This window comes from Dama dama, chromosome X (genome assembly GCF_033118175.1).
Source record: "Dama dama isolate Ldn47 chromosome X, ASM3311817v1, whole genome shotgun sequence".
Taxonomy (NCBI): domain Eukaryota; kingdom Metazoa; phylum Chordata; class Mammalia; order Artiodactyla; family Cervidae; genus Dama; species Dama dama.
In genome coordinates, this window is record NC_083714.1 from 59,843,211 (window position 1) to 59,864,459 (window position 21,249).

The 21,249-nt window shown below is 37.5% G+C and overlaps 1 protein-coding gene across 1 annotated transcript in view; it reads left to right on the forward strand.

Annotated features, from left to right (window-relative positions):
• Positions 1–21,249, forward strand: part of IL1RAPL2 (interleukin 1 receptor accessory protein like 2) — a 633,564-nt gene that overhangs the window by 590,303 nt on the left and 22,012 nt on the right. The window contains exon 7 of the mRNA XM_061137577.1: positions 13,147–13,292. Within this exon, the coding sequence (XP_060993560.1) occupies positions 13,147–13,292 (146 nt within the window). The remainder of the gene's footprint in view (positions 1–13,146; positions 13,293–21,249) is intronic.

Sequence of the window (21,249 nt, forward strand, 5' to 3'; positions counted from 1 at the left end):
ATCCTGGCCAAGAGAAACACACAGTTGGCCATTTTGTAATATTAATTATACGATCTATGATCTATTTGGGAGCTTGTGTGGGTGTGGGAATTCCTTCAGGCTATGGCCATTTATGCTAACACACAAGTTAATTACTAGACTCTGTCTTCTGGCTTCCAAAACCAATGTCCTTGAAAGAAGATTTTTATACCACATGGTGGATTGGAACAAATCTGGTAGCTTTATCAAGCATAGTTGCTAATCATACCATTTAGTTCCACCAAGAAAAGATCTAAATTCTTTCATAGCCCACGTATATTCTCCAAAGGGAACAGTTCTGACAGCAGAATGCTGAAGATGTTAAGTAGAAGATTCCCCTCAAAAGAATTTCTGCAAGCAAAATTTCCTTCTGGATGCATGACTCTCCCTCAGGGTATTGTATTTGCTTCATATTTTAATTGAATGACAGCTCTTGTGTTGTGCACATAGTCTACCCACTAGATCTAAGAAGTGGGAATGTAAATAAATTGCTTTCAAACAGTTAACTTATGGAGAAGCTGCCACCGAGGCAATGGATCTGGCAAGACTAACCACACTGCCTAGGTTCTCCATTGCCTGGGCAACAGCTTGAATTTGAAGTGTGTGTTGTACCCTTTTTATCTCTTAGTATTGCCCCAGAGGAGTAGAAGACTTTGAAGAAAAAAAAATCTACCTAAGGAAAAAGCTTGGATATTTATCAAAGGCTTGATGAAATAATGTTACTCAGACTATAGTCAGTACAGCCTCTTTATTCAGCAGTTCCCTTGTAGTTTGACTAGCGTATTTGATCAAATCCTGACCAGGATTTTGGAGTTCTCACTGTTCTCTGGGTTACTCTGGCCACCATAGTTCCTTGTATCTCCTTACTTGCAACCTATTACCAGAGATTCAAGCTCCATTCTAGGCATACAGATTCCCCTTTATCTCCTGTTAGGCAGAAATTGGCATAGCCCTAACAAAGTCTATGATGTTGCTAAGAGACTGAGCCCTAAGAAAATTTGAACCTAAATGTAGTATCAAATCACAAATGCCAGCCTATCAAACTACATTACAGCCTTTTCACAGACTCCAAAATATGTCATCTCTAGGGATGTTAAGGGAATTTTGCATGTGCAGTAGCATAAACTGCAATTGTGAAAATTTGGTTATTTTTATGTACCATTTTAAAGTCCTTGCAACAAGCTGCTCTCTACAAGTTCCATGTCTATTTAGACAAATCAAATAATTATTTGGAGGAGAGCCAGTAGAAACTATCATTAGGAGAGGACTTCCTAATTTCTGTCCCTCTGTTTAAAGTTAATGGGAACAGCTTGTGAAGTAGGATAAGAAAGTTCATGAAAAGGAGTAGTCTTTGAGTATGAGCATTCTAGCAAGGCCATCCCAGTTCCACACCTTTACATAACTTCCTTTTAATTAATCTTACCAGAGACTTGAGAATTTAAAAATAAATTGCGAGGTATATATTCCACAGTTCTAATAAAAAATGCCAGAGAAAATGAACTAATCCTATTAAACAAGAAATAATAGTCTTTAAGCTTCCCTGCAGGGTTGTGAATTGCATCTGATTGTCAATGGAGGCTGCGTGAATTTTAGTACAATTGCTTTGCCCCAATGGAGAGTAATTTTCGATTAAAAATTTCACTTTACAAATCTCCCTATCAATAGCTGATGTCTTTCCCCCAGGCAATACCATAAAACAAGCTTACCAAATCGTTTATAATTCTTGACCTGAAAAACATATTCAATTTATCTTAAGGCTTTTCAGACAAGATTGTTAAAATGCAAATAATATAATTTACTTTCAATTCCTAAAAGGCTATAAGTTGAATGTGGGCTTTGTTGGTAAGTTCTGTATTTTTCACTTGTGCTTCTACCACTGTCCAGCCTTCTATTTCCATCCTTTTTTAACCTTAATGTATACATTTCTTGAGTGAGTCAAATACTCTTTAACAAAGGAGGGAATGTAATACAGGTATGAAAGGATTTTGTTCTTAAAATAAGGTGAGTCTATGCTAAAGACACAAAATAATGTTAACACCTTATCAATTTAAACAAATAATATGGAGCTGTGAATATAATTTTTTGCCACACAGCACAAGGCAAAATGAAGGAGTCTGTTTTGACAACTTTCCATCATGCTTTTTCAGCTCCTTGAAACATCCCCACCTGCTCTGGCTGCCCCAAAATTGAACTAAAAATGTCACAAAACAACCCCTAAACATGCACATCATCTCTTCTTTTCTCCCACTCTCAGTTCATCCCACTGGAAGAAAGATTATTGATTGATCACTTCGCCTTTGATTTAAATAAGTTTCAAATCTCATCACACCTATGTCTAAGTATAGATTTTGTAAATCATGAGGAGGCTTCAGTGGAAAGGTAAACTTCATAAGCAGCATAGTTTTACCCAAAGGCAACCTTACTGGTCAGTTATATGAAGAATGATTTTTGGAGGAGTGGTGACTCTACTATTCACAGCTTCACTCCTACAGTGGGTCTTAATCTTGACCTAGGCATAAAATATTTAAAACCTGCCTAAGACATATTTGTTCTCTCTCTTCATTTACTAAACAGATTATAGATACCTAGTCTCAAATATGGTGTTTTGTGTTATAAGCTGCTCTATACAAGAACCTATAATTAGTAAATAATAATAAAAATTCCTCCATGTTTTTATACTACACGGTATATTGCAAAAACATTTTTATATCCTAAATTACATTGAATTTTTATAGCATTTGAAATAAATCATATCAGTTTATTTTACACCTAAAATATCTGAAGTTTAGAGACTGAGAAAGAGCAGTTCTTGGGCAGTTGATTCACAGTTCCAATGGAGCTAGAATGACTTTATAAGAACACAGCTAGCAAGAATCCTCAATTGCTCAGAATTATCTCTTGTAGTCCACACTTAGGATATAAAGAGCCAAAACCTGCTCGGGACTGAAAAGTAAAAATTAGTTTGGACTAAGAATAAGCAGTCCAGCTATTAATCAGGCTGGGAGGACAGACAGATAAAGCCAGCTGCAAAGTTAACAGAAAACAGTTTCTCCCAAGGTTGTGAAGCAATTGTATAAGGCTGTAATGACCCCCACCTCTTTTGAGTGACTACTGCTTTCTTCTCAGTGATCCTCAGACCTGCTTTGCTATTGTTATATTCCTGGGAATACCCAATTAGTAGACCACCTCCACCTTATGACAATACACAATTCCTACTGAATCCTCCCCATCCCCACCAACTGCCTCAGAAGCTGCAATTAATGCAGAAATTATCCCTGCTTTTTTTTTTTATTAGTTGGAGGCTAATTACTTCACAACATTTCAGTGGGTTTTGTCATACATTGATATGAATCAGCCATAGAGTTACACACATTCCCATCCCGATCCCCCCTCCCACCATATGGAATTTAGAAAGATGGTAACGATAACCCTATATACAAAACAGAAAAAGAGACACAGAAGTACAGAACAGACTTTTATCCCTGCTTTTTTAGACCATTCTCAATCTTTTGTAAGAACCTAAACATTACAACAGATGCTTTCTTCTTCCTTCAATCAAGAAACAATCCACAGGTCCTCTGGAGCATTCATACCACAGTGGATCCAATCAATAAATCTGTTTGTGTCAGCCTAAGAATTTGATCCTTGTCTTTGACTAATAAGGCTTTAACAGGAAATTTTTTTTAAAAGCAAATGACACTAAAATAAAGATTTTGTTTATTTAATAGCATTTTTTAAAAAACTATCTCCTATTAATGACATTCTCAATTATTCCTAGATAATTATTACTCATACTCAGAATAAAGACCCAGAGACTTGCAACATACCTAGTCATCAAAGGAGGATTCAACTTGGCTTAAGGGACTATATAAAATGAACAGACACTGGAACAGCACATACAATCAATATCAAAAACAAAAACAATTCAATTAAAAAAATGAACAGAAAACATGAATAGACATTTTTCAAAAGAGGAAATGCAGAAGGCCAACAGGCACATGAAGAGATGCTAAACAACATTAATCATCAGGGAAATGCAAAAACCACAATGAAAGATCACCTCACACCTGATAGAATGGCTCTCATCAAAAAGAACACAACAAATGTTAGTGAGGATGTGGAGGAAAAGGAACCCTAGTACATTGTTGGTGGGATTATAAATTGGTGCCGCCATTGTGGAAAAATATGGAGGTTCCTCAAAAAACTAATAAGAGAACTAGCCTATGATCCAAGAATTACAAGTTTTATTTTATTTTGGAGGAGTCAGTTCTCTTTCCTCTATTTCATGTGTGACTTAAAAAAAATTCCAGTTTTACTGAGGTATGATTGATGGATAAAAGTTGTATATATTTAAGGTATACAATGTGGTGTTTTGGTATATGTATACACTGTGAAATGATTGCCACAATCAACTAATTAACATATCCATCACCACACGTTATCATGTGTGTATGTGTGGTGAAAACACTTGAGATTTACTCTTCTCTCAAAATTCAAGGATACAGTACGGTATTGTTGAATAGCCACCATGCTATATATTGCTGCTGCTGCTAAGTCACTTCAGTCATGTCCAACTCTGTGCGACCCCATAGAGGGCAGCCCACTAGGCTCCCCCGTCCCTGGGATTCTCCAGGCAAGAACACTGGAGTGGGTTGCCATTAGGTACCCTGAAATGATTCATCTTATAATTGAAAGTTTGTGCTCTTTGACCAGCATTTCCCCATTTCATCGACTGAGCAGCATCTCCCTATTTCTTCTACCCTCCAGCTCCTGATTCTTTAGATCACCATTCTGTTACTATTAGCTTGGCTTCTCTAGAGTCCATATATAAGTAATATCATGCAATATTTTTCAGTATTTTTCATTCTCTGTCTGATTTATTTCACTTAGCATAATATTCTCCAAATTCCCCTATGTAGTCACAAATTGCAAGATTTTCTCTTTTTTGAGTCTGAATAATATTCCATTGTACATATAAACCACATATTCTTTTTCTGTTCGCCTACTGATAAACATTAGTTTCCATATCTTGCCTAATATGAATAATGCTAAAATGAACATGAGAAGGCAAATATCTTTTTGAGATCTTTATTTCATTTCCTTTGATATATACCCAGAAGTGGGATTGCTGAATCATATGGTAGTTCTATTCTAAATTTTTGGAAGAATCTGTACTGTTTTCCATAGTGGTTGCACATTAGTTTATAGGGTTCCATTTTCTCCACATTCTTGCCAGTATTTCTGGTGATATCCATTCTAACAGATTTGAGATGACCACATTGTGATTTTGATTTGCATTTCCCTCATGAAAGTGAATTTGAGCACCTTTTCGTATATTTGTTCGATATTTGTATGCCTTCTTTGGAGAAATGTCTGTTCAGGTCCTTAGTCCATTGTTTTCAAACAAGTTGTCTGTTTGTTTGTTTGTTTTTCCATTTATTTTTATTAGTTGGAGACTAATTTCTTTACAATACTGTAGTGGTTTTTGCCATACATTGACATGAATCAGCCATGGATTTACATGTATTCCCCATCCCGATCCCCCCTCCCGCCTCCCTCCCCACCCCATCCCTCTGGGTCTTCCCAATGCACCAACCCCGAGCACTTGTCTCATGCATCTGACCTGGGCTGGTGATCTGTTTCACCCTTGATAATATACATGTTTCAATGCTGTTCTCTCAAAACATCCCACCCTTGCCTTCTCCCACAGAGTTCAAAAGTCTGTTCTGTACACCTGTGTCTTTTTTTCTGTTTTGCATATAGGGTTATCATTACCGTCTTTCTAAATTCCATATATATGCATTAGTATACTGCATTTGTATTTATCTTTCTGGCTTAATTCACTCTCTATAATGGGCTCCAGTTTCATCCATCTCATTAGAACTGATTCAAATGAATTCTTTTTAATGGTTGAGTAATATCCCATGGTGTATATGTACCACAGCTTCCTTATCCATTCATCTGCTGAGGGGCATCTAGGTTGCTTCCATGTCCTGGCTATTATAAACAGTGCTGCAATGAACATTGGGGTGCACGTTGTCTGTTTGTGTTTTATATTGAGTTATAAAAAGGTCTTTATATATTTTGGATATTAGCCCTTTATCAAATATATGGTTTGCAAACATTTTCTTCCATTCTCTAGGTTATATTTTCACTCTTATTTTATAGAGGTATAATTGATGTATACCATTATATTAGTTAAGCTCACATAGTTAACATAATTAGCTCTTTTTTTAAAACGTGGTGAGAATGTATAAGATCTAATCTCAACAACACTATTCAACATAGTTTTGGAAGTTTTAGCCACAGCAATCAGAGAAGAAAAAGAAATAAAAGGAATCCAGATTGGAAAAGAAGAAGGAAAACTTTCACTGTTTGCAGATGACAAGATCCCCTACATAGAAAACCCTAAAGACTCCACCAGAAAATTGCTAGAGTTAATCAATGAATATAGTAAAATTGCAGGATATAAAATTAGCACACAGAAATCCCTTGTATTCCTATACACCAACAATGAGAAAACAGAAAGAGAAATTAAGGAAATAGTCCCATTCACCATTGCAATGAAAAGAATAAAATACTTAGAAATATATCTGCCTAAAGAAACAAAAGACCTATATATATAGAAAACTATAAAACACTGATGAAAGAAATCAAAGAGAACACAAATAGATGGAGAAATATACCACATTCATGGATTGGAAGAATCAATATAGTGAAAATGAGTATACTACCCAAAGCAATCTATAGATTCAATGCAATCCCTATCAAGCTACCAATGGTATTTTTCACAGAACTAGAACAAATAATTTCACAATTTGTATGGAAATACAAAAAAAAACTTGAAAAGCCAAAGCAATCTTGGGAAAGAAGAATGAAACTGGAGGAATCAACCTGCCTGACTTCAGGCTATACTACAAAGCTACAGTCATCAAGACAGTATGGTACTGTCACAAAGAGAGAAACATAGATCAATGGAACAAAATAGAAAGCCCAGAGATAAATCCATGTACCTATAGACACCTTATCTTTGACAAAGGAGGCAAGAATATACAATGGAGAAAAGACAACCTCTTTAACAAGTGTTGCTGGGAAAACTGGTCAACCACTTGCAAAAGAATGAAACTAGAACACTTTCTAACACCATACACAAAAATAAACTCAAAATGGATTAAAGATCTAAACGTAAGACCAGAAATTATAAAACTCCTAGAGGAAAACATAGGCAAAACACTCTCTGACATAAACCACAGCAGGATCCTCTATGACCCACCTCCCAGAATATTGGAAATAAAAGCAAAAATAAACAAATGGGACCTAATTAAAATTAAAAGCTTCTGCACAGCCAAGGAAACTATAAGCAAAGTGAAAAGACAGCCTTCAGAATGGGAGAAAATAACAGCAAATGAAGCAATGGACAAAGAATTAGTCTAAAAAATATATAAGCAGCTCTTGCAGCTCAATTCCAGAAAAATAAAAGACCCAATCAAAAATTGGGCAAAGAACTAAACAGACATTTCTCCAAAGAAGACATACAGATGGCTAACAAACACATGAAAAGATGCTCAACATCACTCATTATCAGAGAAATGCAAATCAAAACTACAATGAGGTATCACTACATGCCAGTAAGAAGCTGCTATCCAAAAGTCTACAAACGATAAACACTGGAGAGGGTGTGCAGAATAGGGAACCCTATTGCACTGTTGGTGGGAATGCAAACTAGTACAGCCACTATGGAGAACATTGTGGAGATTCCTTAAAAAACTGGGAATAGAACTGCCATATGACCCAGAAATCCCACTGCTGGGCATACACACTGAGGAAACCAGAATTGAAAGAGACACGTGTACCCCAATGTTCATCACAGCACTGTTTATAATAGCCAGGACCTGGAAACAACCTAGATGTCCATTAGCAGATGAATGGATAAGAAAGCTGTGGTACATATACACAATGGAATATTACTCAGCCATTAAAAAGAATACATTTGAATCAGTTCTAATGAGGTGGATGAAACGGGAGCCTGTTATACAGAGTGAAGTAAGCCAGAAAGATAAACACCAGTACAGTATACTAACGCATATATGTGGAATTTAGAAAGATGGTAACAATAACCCTGTATGCGAGACAGCAAAAGAGACACAGATGTATTGAACAGTCTTTTGGACTCTGTGGGATAGGGTGAGGGTGGAATAATATGGGAGAATGGCATTGAAACATGTAAATTATCATATGTGAAATGAATTGCCAGTCCAGGTTCGATGCATGATACAGGATGTTCGGGGCTGGTGCACTGGGATAACCCAGAGGAATGGGATGGGGAGGGAGGCGGGAGGGGGGTTCAGGATGGGGAACACATATACACCCATGGCAGATTCAAGTCAATGTATGGCAAAACCAATACAATATTGTAAAGTAAAATAAATTAATTAATTAAAAAATAAATAAATAAGCTCTTACCTGTTAGATTAATTATGAATAGGAAAAGTAAGACATTTTACCTTTATTTACTCCTGTCTATCTCTTCCTTTCATTATGAAGATCCAAATTTGACCTGTATCATTTTCATTTTCTCTTAAGAATTTAACATTTTTTACAATGCAGGTCTACTGGCAACAAATTCCCTCACTTTTTATTTGTCTGAAGAAGCCTTTATTTCTCCTTCACATCTGAAGGAAAAATGGATACAATATTTTAGGTTGGTTGTAAATTTCTTTCAACCCTTTCAATATTCCACTCCACTCTGTTCTTGCTTATATAGTTTCTAAAGATGTGTTTCTTATTCTTATTCCTCTATAGGTAAGTTCCCCCCACCACAAATCCTTTCAAGATTTTTCTCTCATTTTTCCCCACTTTTTAAAGTTAGAATATGATCCGTCAAGATGTAGCTTTTAAAATATTTACTCTGCTTGGTATTCTCTGAGCTTCCTGCATCTGTGTTCTGGTATCTTTGGAAATTTTTCAGTTACTATTACTTCAAATATTTATATTGTTCCTTTCTCTTTCTTGTATTTTGGTAACATAGGTTACATGTATGTTATTCCTTTTGTAGTTATACCTCATGTGTTCAGTATTTTGTTCCTTTTTTGCCATGTTCTCTTCTGTTTGCATTGCAGATTAGGAGATTTCTGTTGACTGTCTTCAAGATCACTTATTCTTTCTTTGGCCACATCCAGTCTATTAACATCCCATGAAAGGCACTGTTTATTCCTATTACAGTGTCTTGTTTTCTAGCATTTCCTTTTGATTCCTTCTTAGAATTTCCATTTCTCAGGTTGTATTACTAATCTATTGTTTATATTGTTCACTTTTTCCATTTGAGAGTTTAACTTATTAATCATGGTTATTTCATATTCTCATTCTGATCATTCTCTGCCATCTCTGAGTATGGTTCTGACGGTTGTGTTGTCTTTTCAAAACTTTTTCTTTTTAACATGTCTTATTTTTTGTTTGAAAACCAGATGTAATGTATCAGATAAAAGGAAATGAAGTAAACATGTCTTTAGAGTAAGATTTTATGTTTATGTGGCTAGGAGTTAAGCTGTGTTTACTGTTTTCTGTAGTTGTAGGTGTAAAAGGCTAAAATTTCCTATAATGTACTTGTTTACATCTCCACTGTTTCTTTCAGTTCTCCTAGAGACTGCTTCTGAAACAGGGTCTGAGCCTGGCCATTCTTTCATCTGAAAGCCCTTGACTGGTATGGTGGTAAATATATTCTGTAACACTATGATAAAGTCTTAGTCTTTCCATCAGCCCGTGCCTTCAGGCTCTGACCTTTACAAGTGTTTCTCAGCTTTCCTCCTTTTCTTAGATGAAACAGGAAGGCTTGAGGAGGTTGGAGCTAGATATTTCTCTTTCCTCCAGTTTCGGTAAAACTCAAGTAATTTAGGCTCTGCTAAAGAAGTTTCCCTTGAGGGCATGCCTTTGTTAAGAAGAAAGAGTGCTGTAGGCTCATTTCAAGATAGGTGCCTTTCCCTCCTCCCTTGCCCAAAGCATAAACGAACATGTCTCTGATCTTCAGCCTGAAACCCTGGACAGGCTCTTGGAATCAAAGCTCATGAAAGTATGAGGCACCCCTAAGATTAGATCTCATGGAGTTTTTTTAACTTTCAAGCTAGTCCATACTAGCCCTACAGTGACTCATCAATAATTGTTTTAATTCATATTGGTTCCTGCTCCTGGTTTTCTGCTCCCAGTGCACTGTGATTCTCAGTATTTGCCTCACTATCTCAAATTCTCAGAGCAGGAGTTTGCCCTATGACCTCAATTCTCTGATGGATCTAAGAAGAGTTGTTGGCTTTGATTTTGTTCACTTTTTTCTTGTTGTAAGGGTGAGAGTAAAAACTTTCAAACTTTTTTAGCATGACTTTTTAAATAATAGGTCTTAACAATAAAACTTTTTAAAGTAGTGATTTCTGTCACCTGAATTTAGTATTTTTTTTTATTTTGTCAGTATTCACTATTGCCTATAACTTGCCTTCAATATTAATCCTTGGAGTGAGATACTTCTGAAGTTATTTGAAGTATATCCCAAAATCCCCTCATTTGTATCCCCCATTCCAAAACCAGTCCCTTCAGTGTCAAACATTCTGCAAAAACATGTTTCTGTCTTCTCTCCTAGAAAATGCTTCCTTCTTTTGTTTAGGCAGAGTCTTCTCAAGCCATCTCCAGCTACTTTAGTAAATAATAGTCTGTTGTTGTTGTTGTTTTTTAATTCCATTGTAAGCATGACTATATCACCCTGTTTTAGCTCATTCCTCCTATAATTTTTTCAGCTACGTAGATTTTGTCCCCTTGTTTAAATGTTAATGCTTACTGGGAGCAGGCACCTGGTCTTTTAATGCTTACATTTCTCTAATACCAATATCTATCCCAGAGCTAGGCACTTAGAGAAATGACAAAGAATCATTGATAGATTGTTATAAGTCAATATTTGTTAGGAAATTGTGACTGCTCTGCAGAGTGATTTATAGACATAAACACCAACTTGATCTTTAATTCCAAAAAAGCAAGTCCCCTCTATATTTTCAAGAGCTGATAATTAAGACACCTCATATATATTAATAGATGGATGAAGGATCATTTTTCAAATCCTCTCTCCAGATTCTTTCTGCAGCCTGTGAAGAGCTGTTTTTGGAAACTGCATTAGAAATGAAGAGGGAAAGGCTTGGTCTGGCGGGACAAGATCAGCTTTCTGCCTCATGCCTGGCAAAGGCTGTGGCTGCCCTACACGTGAAGCTTTAAATCAAATTTAATTTGTGGTGCTTAAGCAGCTTCTGGCATTAAAGGGGGTTATTCCATCGTGGGTCACACAGAACTAAAAAATTGCATATAGTGCGATTTGCGCATAGCAGGGAGAAAATGGAGTAAAATTCAACATAAACTGTGAAGACAGTAAATTCTCATTTTTCCTTGTTTAGGTTTATGTTGGGACAGGAGAAAGAGAGGAAAACTGCAAGTTTAGCCAGGAAGAAAAAAATTAATAGACTACCAGCAAAATACAATTAAGAAAATTCTTATACTAAGGAGTTTTACTCAAGTTATAAATGCCAGTATTATAAACTCTCTGATATGTATATTATTGGAAGGTAACAGAAATAGGGTTAATTTTTAAAACGTGTATTGGGGATATAATCTGTGTTTAGGATTTCAGTATGGAGGAGTCTCAGATTCCAAGAACTCCCTTCCACCAATCCAACTTTAAGCCTTCCCTTCTCTCAGAGGGGATCAAGAAGAGATTCATCTAAGCCAAATTTAAGTATCAATATGTATAAATACAAATATATTTGGAGGAGCCAAAATTTAAACAGTTACCCTTTGGATAATGAAATGTTGGTATTTAATGACACTCATTTGCACTTGCATCTGCTATTTAATCTGAAAATCACTTTAAACCATTTTACCCCCACAACAAAGTTAAGGAGGGTAGGTATTTTTCCCAACTTAAAGATGAGTTATATTAAGGTGTCATTGAGTTAATTACTTTGTAAGAATCCAGCTTGAGCTTGTAAGTGGGAGGCCCATATTTATAAGCCAGTTTTCTGAGTACAGTTGTCTTTTCCAACTTTATGCTAAATGCTGGTAAATCAGAATGTTCTTCACTGCCTTCATAACCAGGTATCCAAAAAGGAGATGAGAATTTCCCTCTTGCAAATTCATGTATTTAACAACCTCACCCCAGACCTTAATGGCAGGCTTTCCACTATTTAGATTCACAATTTGCTCTTTCTTTGGTCAAAAGCAGGAGATAGTAAAAGTCAGCAGGGTACCCACTTTCACCTCACCCAGGAGGCAGCTGGCCACTGGCGAGAATATAGCTCTCCAAAGAAACAAGAGACGCACCCCTCAGGAAAGTTTCCTGGCAACTCAGCTCCTCTGTGAAGAACAACTGTTACTGGCCATTCAAGACCTGCAACCTCACTTGAGAAAGCAAAAGACAGGACTATGAAAAAATACACATAAGGCAGTTTCTCTTGTGAGGGTAGGAGGGTGCAGAGGGAAGGAGAAAGACAAATGGCGAGCAATGTTGTGGAGGGGGTGGGAACCAGGGCCATAGTAGTACGTTGGAGGATTAGGGGTATATGCCTGCATTGGACAAAAGGCAGGAGAAAGTAGAGAACAGGCTTCTTATTGATACTTGGGGATAGAATGCCACTAACCACCCTTAGTTTATTTCTCATAAAGCAATCCTTTTCAAGGCTTTTGAAAAGCCTTTTTAACTGTCTTACCCCCTGTTGTCAAAACTCTAACACAAACCCTACATTTCTACAGATTTTTTCCCCTTCATGTTGTGATGCAAAAATCCAGTTTGTTTTCATAAGCTCAGCTTAGAATATGGAGCCCAATGTCTCCTCCTGTTTGCTACACAAATCATACTGGCTTCATTTATCAAAGCCTAGTGGCATGTTAATATTTCTTTTTGCTGAGTGAATTCCTCACTTTTTTTCCTTTCCCATCTGATCTTCACATTAAAAGTCACTTTTTGTTTCTTTTTGAAGTTTTTGCACATACACTCATCAGCCTACTGGAGACCTTAGTGAGCTACAAAACTATCTTCAGCCTTTGCATGACTGGGCTCTCCCCAAATCAAACCGATTTAGCCAAGAGTACTCTCCTTTATTTCAGGCTCCTCAAAGAGCATCTTGGAGAAAAAGAAGTTGAGTTGGCACTCATCTTTGATTCAGTGGTGGAGGCTGACCTGGCGAATTATACCTGCCATGTGGAAAACCGAAATGGACGAAAACATGCCAGTGTTCTGCTGCGTAAAAAGGGTATTTATTTTTATAACTGTTACTATAGTTTGTTTAGCTATGTAGTAACTATTGAAGTTAGGTATGTTTCCTGGTCTGATTTTATTATCTAGTATAAATTTCTATTAATCATTTTTTTATTTTTAAGGAAAAATCTCTCTTTTGCTGTGGATATTAGCATAAAATGTCTATGATCTTCATATCATTAGAAAATGGACAGATGACATGAAATATTGTTAAATTGTGTTAAATCCAGTGAGATTGCTGGGCCATATGGTAGTTTTATTCCTATTTTTTAAAGGAATCTACATACTGTTCTCCATAGTAGTTGTATCAGTTTGCATTCCCACCAACAGTGTAGGAGGGACTCTGTGACAACCTGGAGGGATGAGGTGGGGAAGGAGGTGGGAGGCGGGTTCAGGATGGGGGGAACAAATGTATACCTATGGCCGATTCATACCGATGTACGGTAAAAACCATCACAATATTGTAAAGTAATTTCCCTCCAATTAAAATAAATAAAAATTTTAAAAAATCCAGTAAGATGAAAAAATACCTTGGTTATAAGTATTACATAAGATTTGATGGGCATTGATATTTAAATTTTTGTCTATAGTTCACCTTCATCTTATATTGCTTAAATGAAATACTAGCGATTTTACTATTGGATAAGAAACAGTCACTTTTTAAATTCCCTGACTAGAATATAAATAGAAATAAGGACTAGTATCATATAATATTTTACCATTGTTATAATGAAGATTATGAGCAATATTTCATGATATGACCTGGTGTTCAAGGCCTTCATCAGGTGCATATATTTTTAAATAGTTTGGCCTTTATGTAGATCACTCTCAGAGATAATTCCATATGGGGTGGAAATTGCACATAATGGGCAAAGAAAAGAAACTATAACTATACAAATAGAGAAAAGTAGATGTAGGAATAACAATTCCGGCAGCTGGAGCAGCTTCCGAGATTGGCTCTTACCCTGCCACGACTCCTGATTACTGCAAAAGACTAAATACTTTCTGTATATGTGCATCTGGAAAAGGTTTTGTAAATGTAACTGAACAAATGTTCTCAATCAGTGTTCTTCTCGTCTAGGCTATAGAGCAATAGAACAGATTCAACCAGCAAGGTCACTAGTTATACCTTGTAGCCAAGATGGAATTTCTATTTTCCCGCCAGCTCTAATACTTGACCTTGCCCAGCAGCTCTAGGAGAAGCAGGGAAATGTCATTAGTCTGAGAATAATGCTTTTATCTCTCTAGCACCATTTCTGACTCTGCTAGACATGATTTTGTTTTAAAATAATGGAGTGTTTAAGTATAGAGGAGTCTAACATGGACAGTGAAATGAGACCATGCTTCAGGAGATCCCAGTGCAGCCACTGACTTAGCTACCTGCCTTAGTAGGAGTAACTTGTCTGATTAGACAGCCTAAACCTTACTTTCCTCATCTATAAAATAGGGGTAATAATACCTACCTTGCAGAGTCACTTTGAGGTTCAAATAATAATGATATGATATGAAGTATATCATGCTCAAAGTGTTATTAAATAGAGCTTGTATGCACTTAGCAACCACTTGTCCACCTACATGAAAGGCAGGCATTGATCATGTCCAGATAACCTTGTTGCAAGGATAGTTTTGTTCCTGTCCATCTCAGTCTCATTTTAGGCTTAGAGATCCTCCAAGCCAGACTTGACTGCACCTAAGTATCCTAAGTAACTTGGGCAGTGTCTCACCACTAATAGGCACTTAGAACCCCTTCTGGTTAATGAAAGAATAATGTTCTCTTTTATTATTGAGGAGCATGTATAGCAAGCATTGTGTTAGGTATTAGGAAATAGACATCCTTAAGTCTGCATGGGGTTTATAGTCTGCAGGGCAGTGAGGGCACAAAGAAAGACAAACCTTACTCATGAAACAAAAAATTGCACAAAATATATAAAGTGTTATAATTAAAAACTTGCTCAGAGGAAAAAATAATGAGGGGGGGTTTTATCATATAGTCAGTCAGTAGAGGTAGAAATAGCCTTGAGTTTTAAAATAAATCCATTTTCCCTTGATAAGTAAAGTAACCACTAGCAGCCCTTCACTTCTAATAATCTGACACTAGAAACCAAGGTACACTGTAAAACTGCTGCCTCCCACGGCTTCTACAAGGAAATGTGTCTAAATCATGAATAACTGAGAATATTAATTCCCATCTTTCTAAACATTAGAGGTCCCCAGGCTTCAGGTCCCCTCTTCTCAGTCCCTAGATGAGTTCATTCCATCTCCAACTCAGTTTTGCTCATGATTTATTTGCTGCCATCTCCCAAATTTATGTCTTTAGCTTGGACTTCTTGCCTAAACTCCAGAGTTGTATTCCTAACTGCCTATTCCACAACAATTCAAAAACTCCACTAGCAAACATATCTAGTAGGCATATCAAGCTTCACTTGTCCCACTCAGGATTCCTGATTTCTCCTCCCTATAAACTTGATCCTCCAGTTGCCTTCTCCATCTCCATCACCATCCTTCCAGTTGCTCAGGCCAAATATCCTTGGAGTCATCCTTGACTTTTTCTTTACTCACACATGCTATATCTAGTCTAGCAGGAAATTTGATGGCTATGCCTTTACAACACATCAACCCTGAGCACTTTCCCCACCTTTATTGTTACCATCTAAGTCTGAGCCACCAGCATCAATTACCTGGCTCACTGCATTTTCCCCCTAACTGGTCTCCCTGCTTGTCCCTTGTTCCCTTACAGTCTAATCTCAACACAGCATCTGGATTTATCCTTTAAATACTCAGGTCAAATCATATCATTTCTCTAGTCTCTAGAACCATCCAATTACAGAACCTTCAGTTCCCTGGTGACTCAGTTGGTAAAGAATCTGCCTGCAATGCAGGAGATGCGGGTTTGATCCATGGGTCTGGAAGATCCCCTGGAGAAGAGGGTGGCTACCCACTCCAGTATTCTTGCCTGGGAAATCCCAAGGAAAGAGGAGCCTGGCAGGCCATAGTCCATAGTATCACAAGAGTCGGACCTGATGGAGCAATTAACCACACCACCACCACACTGTTACACTTAGAATGAAACCCCAAATCTTTGCCATGTCCTCCAAGACATTTCTGATCTCATTTTCTACCACAATCTGCCTTAAACTTTGCATACACTAGCCTCCTTTCTATTTCTCATACTCACCAAGTATGGTCCTGGTTCCTGATCTTTGCACTTGCTACTTCTTCTGCCTGGAACACTCTTTCCCCAGCAGTTCCAATGACTCACTACCTCTTTTCTCACAGTTGAGTTAAAAAAAGTGAAAGTGTTGGTCATTCAGTCATGTCTGACTCTTTGTGACCCCATGTACTGTAGCCCACCAAGCTCCTCTGTCCATGGAATTATCCAGGCAAGAATACTGGAGTGGGTAGCCATTCCCTTCTCCAGGGGATCTTCCTGACACTGGGATCGAACCCAGGTCTCTCGCATTGCAGACAGGTTCTTTACTGTCTGAGCCATCAGGTAAAACTGACAAACAAAATTGTAAGATATTTTAAGTGTACAGCATGATGATTTGTAAGTTGTGAAATGACTCCCCCCATTGAGTTAATTAACAATCACCTCACACATCTATCTTTTATTTCTGTATGTGTGAGAACATTTAATTTCTACCTTCCTGGCAAATTTCAATGATACAATCCAGTGTTATCCATTATTGTCACCATTTTATACCTTAGCTTCTCCAACCATATTCACCTACCTGAAATCTGTGCCCTTTTACTAATCTCACCCTATTTTCTCCCCTACCCTCCATCCCCTGACAAACACTTTTCTCTTTTCTGTTTCTATGACTTCAACTTAAAAATAATTCCGCATATAAGTGATATCATACACTATATTTAGCTTTCTCTGTCTGTCTTATTTCACTTACCATAATGCCCTCCAGGTTCAACCATTTTGTAGCAAATGACAAGAATCTCTTTCTTTATTAAGGCTGAATAATATTCTGTTGTGTGCTATGCTTAGTCACTTAGTCATGTCTGACTCTCTGTGACCCCAAGAACTATAGCCCACCAGGCTCCTCTGTCCATGGGGATTCTCCAGGCAAGAATACTGGAATGGGTTGCCATGCCCTCCTCCAGGGGATCTTCCCAACCCAGAGAGCAAACACAGGTCTCCCACATTGCAGGTGGATTCTTTAGTATCTGAGCCCCTCAGGGAAGCCTATTCCATTGTGTACATATGCCAAATTTTCTAGATCTATTCATCCATTGATGGACTACCCATCACATTCTTTTCCCTCTCACTTGGCTCTATTTCTGTTTACTCTATTTACTACTATCTGATATCATATTCCATATTTGTTTTCTACTTGTCTCCCCCAACACCCAACACACACACACATTAGAATGTAAACTTCATAAAAACAGGGACTTTTCCCTGCTTTACTTATTGCTGTATCCCAAGCACGTAGAATATAGTAAGTGCTCAAAGGCATTTGTTGGGTGAAAATGGTCCTCCTAGATGACTAGAGCAGTTAGGTGGAGGATGGATGATAAGGACTGGTAAAGAGAGGATTTCCCTGAGATCTGGACTTGACTGGTATCTATTCTGGGTTATCTGAATGCATTTCTCTTTTCAAAACATTAAATTTCCAGATTGGGGGATAAAAACACAAAGACCTCAATAGCCAGGTAGATGTGGCAATTAAAAGAAAAGGAAGGCTGGATATTAAACATAGGCTACAGAAAACATGCTGTGCTTTAAAGGGCAGTCATTACTCTTTCATAGAAGATTATTGTCATGCTTCCTGAAAAGTGAACCTATGGATATGAGAGCTTCAAAGTTTCCAAGTGAAATTGAAAGACTGAATATACAATATTTTGATTTTTAAGTATTAGTATCGACTTTTTGGGAAACATACAGACCAAAAAACCTTTTTTTCTGGCCCATGGTATACCAGTTTGTACTCTCTGTTTTAGGTAGCAGTTGAATTTTTTCACTGTGCTTCACAAAAGGATGCAGTTCATCTTCCCTTATTCCATTTTACTTGGGAGCTCTCAATAGTATGGTAGATGTTCAGAAAAGAACAAGAAGCCCTATGGTCCTGATCTAGCATATTAAATCAGACTGAACTCTAGTTCATCTTGCAAAATTTCAGTTATTTCCTTTAAAGTTGAACCTTTCAGGCTTTATCACAACATAGCCTGGCATTAGTAGCCACAGTGTTTCCATTTGGAATATGAGTATGGCTCCTTTTATGGAAAAATAACTTCCTAATGATACAATCAAGTATCTAAATGCCCTAAGTGATCATTATAGAGAAGAAACATTTCATAAATCTTTTCACAAAGGGAAAGGACCTTTTGTAAAGTGACAACTCATGTCTAATATATACAGTTAACAGTGTCAGCCTTTCTCAAAGCAAGATGCCCCTTACCTATGTATGCATCTTCTACCTGCATTTACTAACCTACCACTTCCTCGCTCTCCGATAAACTGTTTGCCAGTAAGTACAATGAACATTTTAGTAAGAAATTCATTCTAAGTTATTTGAGTAGCCAATATTCTGAACTTAGTGCTAGGAAAATTCTGATGATTATATTTTCTCTGGGTGTGCTCCCTTTACCACAGACACATATCAACGAATCTCTCTTTCTCTTCATTCCTAGTGCTACTGCCTTACCCTGAATCCCCAACCTGTATAGGAAACCCTCATGTGGGATCTCCTAACCTGTTTCCCAAATTATGAGCAAGCTCAGAACATTTCAAGCCCCTTGACTTCAACTGCTGTTAGTCCCATCTTATGTTGTCTGATCTTCGCATTCAAAGTGAAGAACTGGTTGGGTTCAAACTAAGAAGGTTACAAAGAACTACACTTGTACTTTGGGTGCCTAGAAAATGTTACAGTCACATATATGTTTCCTGTTCTGGCTATCTCTATCCTTGTGAAGTGTATACATGACACAGTTCAAATAAAATGACTTTCACCTTCTCAGTCAGGAAATGTCCCTGGAAGCATAGATCCTGCTGAGATGGAAAATGGCAGTTGAAAACAGAAGACAAGAGAAAAGCCAGGTGTCATCTGGTTGATGGCAATTCTGCCCTCTGATTATAGGATACATGTTTCCCTTTTAATGTGACTGCCTTGGCTGAATCAAAGAATACTGGCTGAATCTCAGGATCTAGATCCACAGTTTTCAATGTAAACAGCCATCGTTAGGTAATATCTTGCAAAGACATTTTTATAAAATGAACCCCAAAACCACAAAGGGACTTTTCACACCATAACTTTCTTCCATAAGTTTACTGCTGAAAAAGGTGTCTACTACTTGGGAGCACAAATTGTTCCTGCTGCTGAAGTTTTCCATCTACCTAATAGCAACTCTACTCTGTAAATAACACAGAAATTGCTGGGGAAAAATCCCATTAAGTGACTTTGAAAACAGTTCAAAGCTGTTCTGACCAGAGAGACACTGAGGGAGAGAGACAGAGTTCATAAAAAATTACAACATTAAATGAACATTTTGCAACAGGAAAAACATGTTGAATCAAGACAATCAATAATCTAAGATCAAAGAGAATTCAGTTTTCAGAGTAAACCAAAGAAAATCATATTGCTCTTTCAATTTAACACTAGCTATTAAAATGCATAATTGATGTAACATGCTAAGAAAACAAGTGAAGATTATGATATTGTAGCCCAACAGAGGTTTCATAAGCAAGCTTGCCTTATCACCCACATAGAGGCAGGCAGTGGTTCCTAGGGAGTCACTTTCTATATGGAAGACAGGAGGCAGAGCTAATATGACATAGGATTGATTTTTATCTGAAGTTTTGTGACTTAATTTTCCAAATGACCACCTCTTACAGCAGGCAGGATAGAGACAGATTCCAATTTCCTGTCCCTGCTCATATGAGGCCCTTCATAATTCTACTTATTAACATATTTTGTCTCTCAAAGCAGCTTCACTGACTTTTTCCCCCCCATCCTCCCCCTCTTCCTACTCAAAAAGTATAGCATCATATTTCTTACATTTCTTCTTAGTGACTCTCCTGACTGGCTATGTTGTCTCTGGCCACTACCATCTCCTCTCTTACTCCACCTCCTTTAAAATACCAAATTCTCTATCTCCCCATGAAACCTAAAACCTTTACTTATATGCTGGACTCCAAGGAGCAATATGTGAACCATGAAATTACAGATGTTCAAGATGATTTAGGAAAGGCAGAGGAACCAGAGATCAAATTGCCAACATCCACTGGATCATCAAAAAAGCAAGAGAGTTCCAGAAAAACATCTATTTCTGCTTTATTGACTATGCCAAAGCCTTTGACTGTATGGATCACAATAAACTGTGGAAAATTCTGAAAGAGATGGGAATACCAAACCACCTGACCTGCCTCCTGAGAAATCTGTATGCAGGTCAGGAAGCAACAGTTAGAACTGGACATGGAACAACAGACTGGTTCCAAATAGGAAAAGGAGTATGTCAAGGCTGTATATTGTCACCCTGCTTATTTAACTTCTATGCAGAGTACATCCTGAGAAACGCTGGGCTGGAGGAAGCACAAGCTGGAATCAAGATTGCCAGGAGAAATATCAATAACCTCAGATATGCAGATGACACCACCCTTATGGCAGAGAGTGAAGAAGAACTAAAGAGCCTCTTGATGAAAGTGAAAGAGGAGAGTGAAAATGTTGGCTTAAAGTTCAACATTCAGAAAACTAAGATCATGGCATCTGGTCCCATCACCTCATAGCAAATAGATGGGGAAACAGTGGAAATAGTGGCTGACTTTATTTTTCTGGACTCCAAAATCACTGCAGATGGTGACTGCAGCCATGAAGTTAAAAAATGCTTACTCCTTGGAAGGAAAGTTATGGCCAACCTAGACAGCATATTAAAAAGCAGAGCTATTACTTTGTCAACAAAGGTCCATCTAGTCAAGGCTATGGTTTTTCCAGTAGTCATGTATG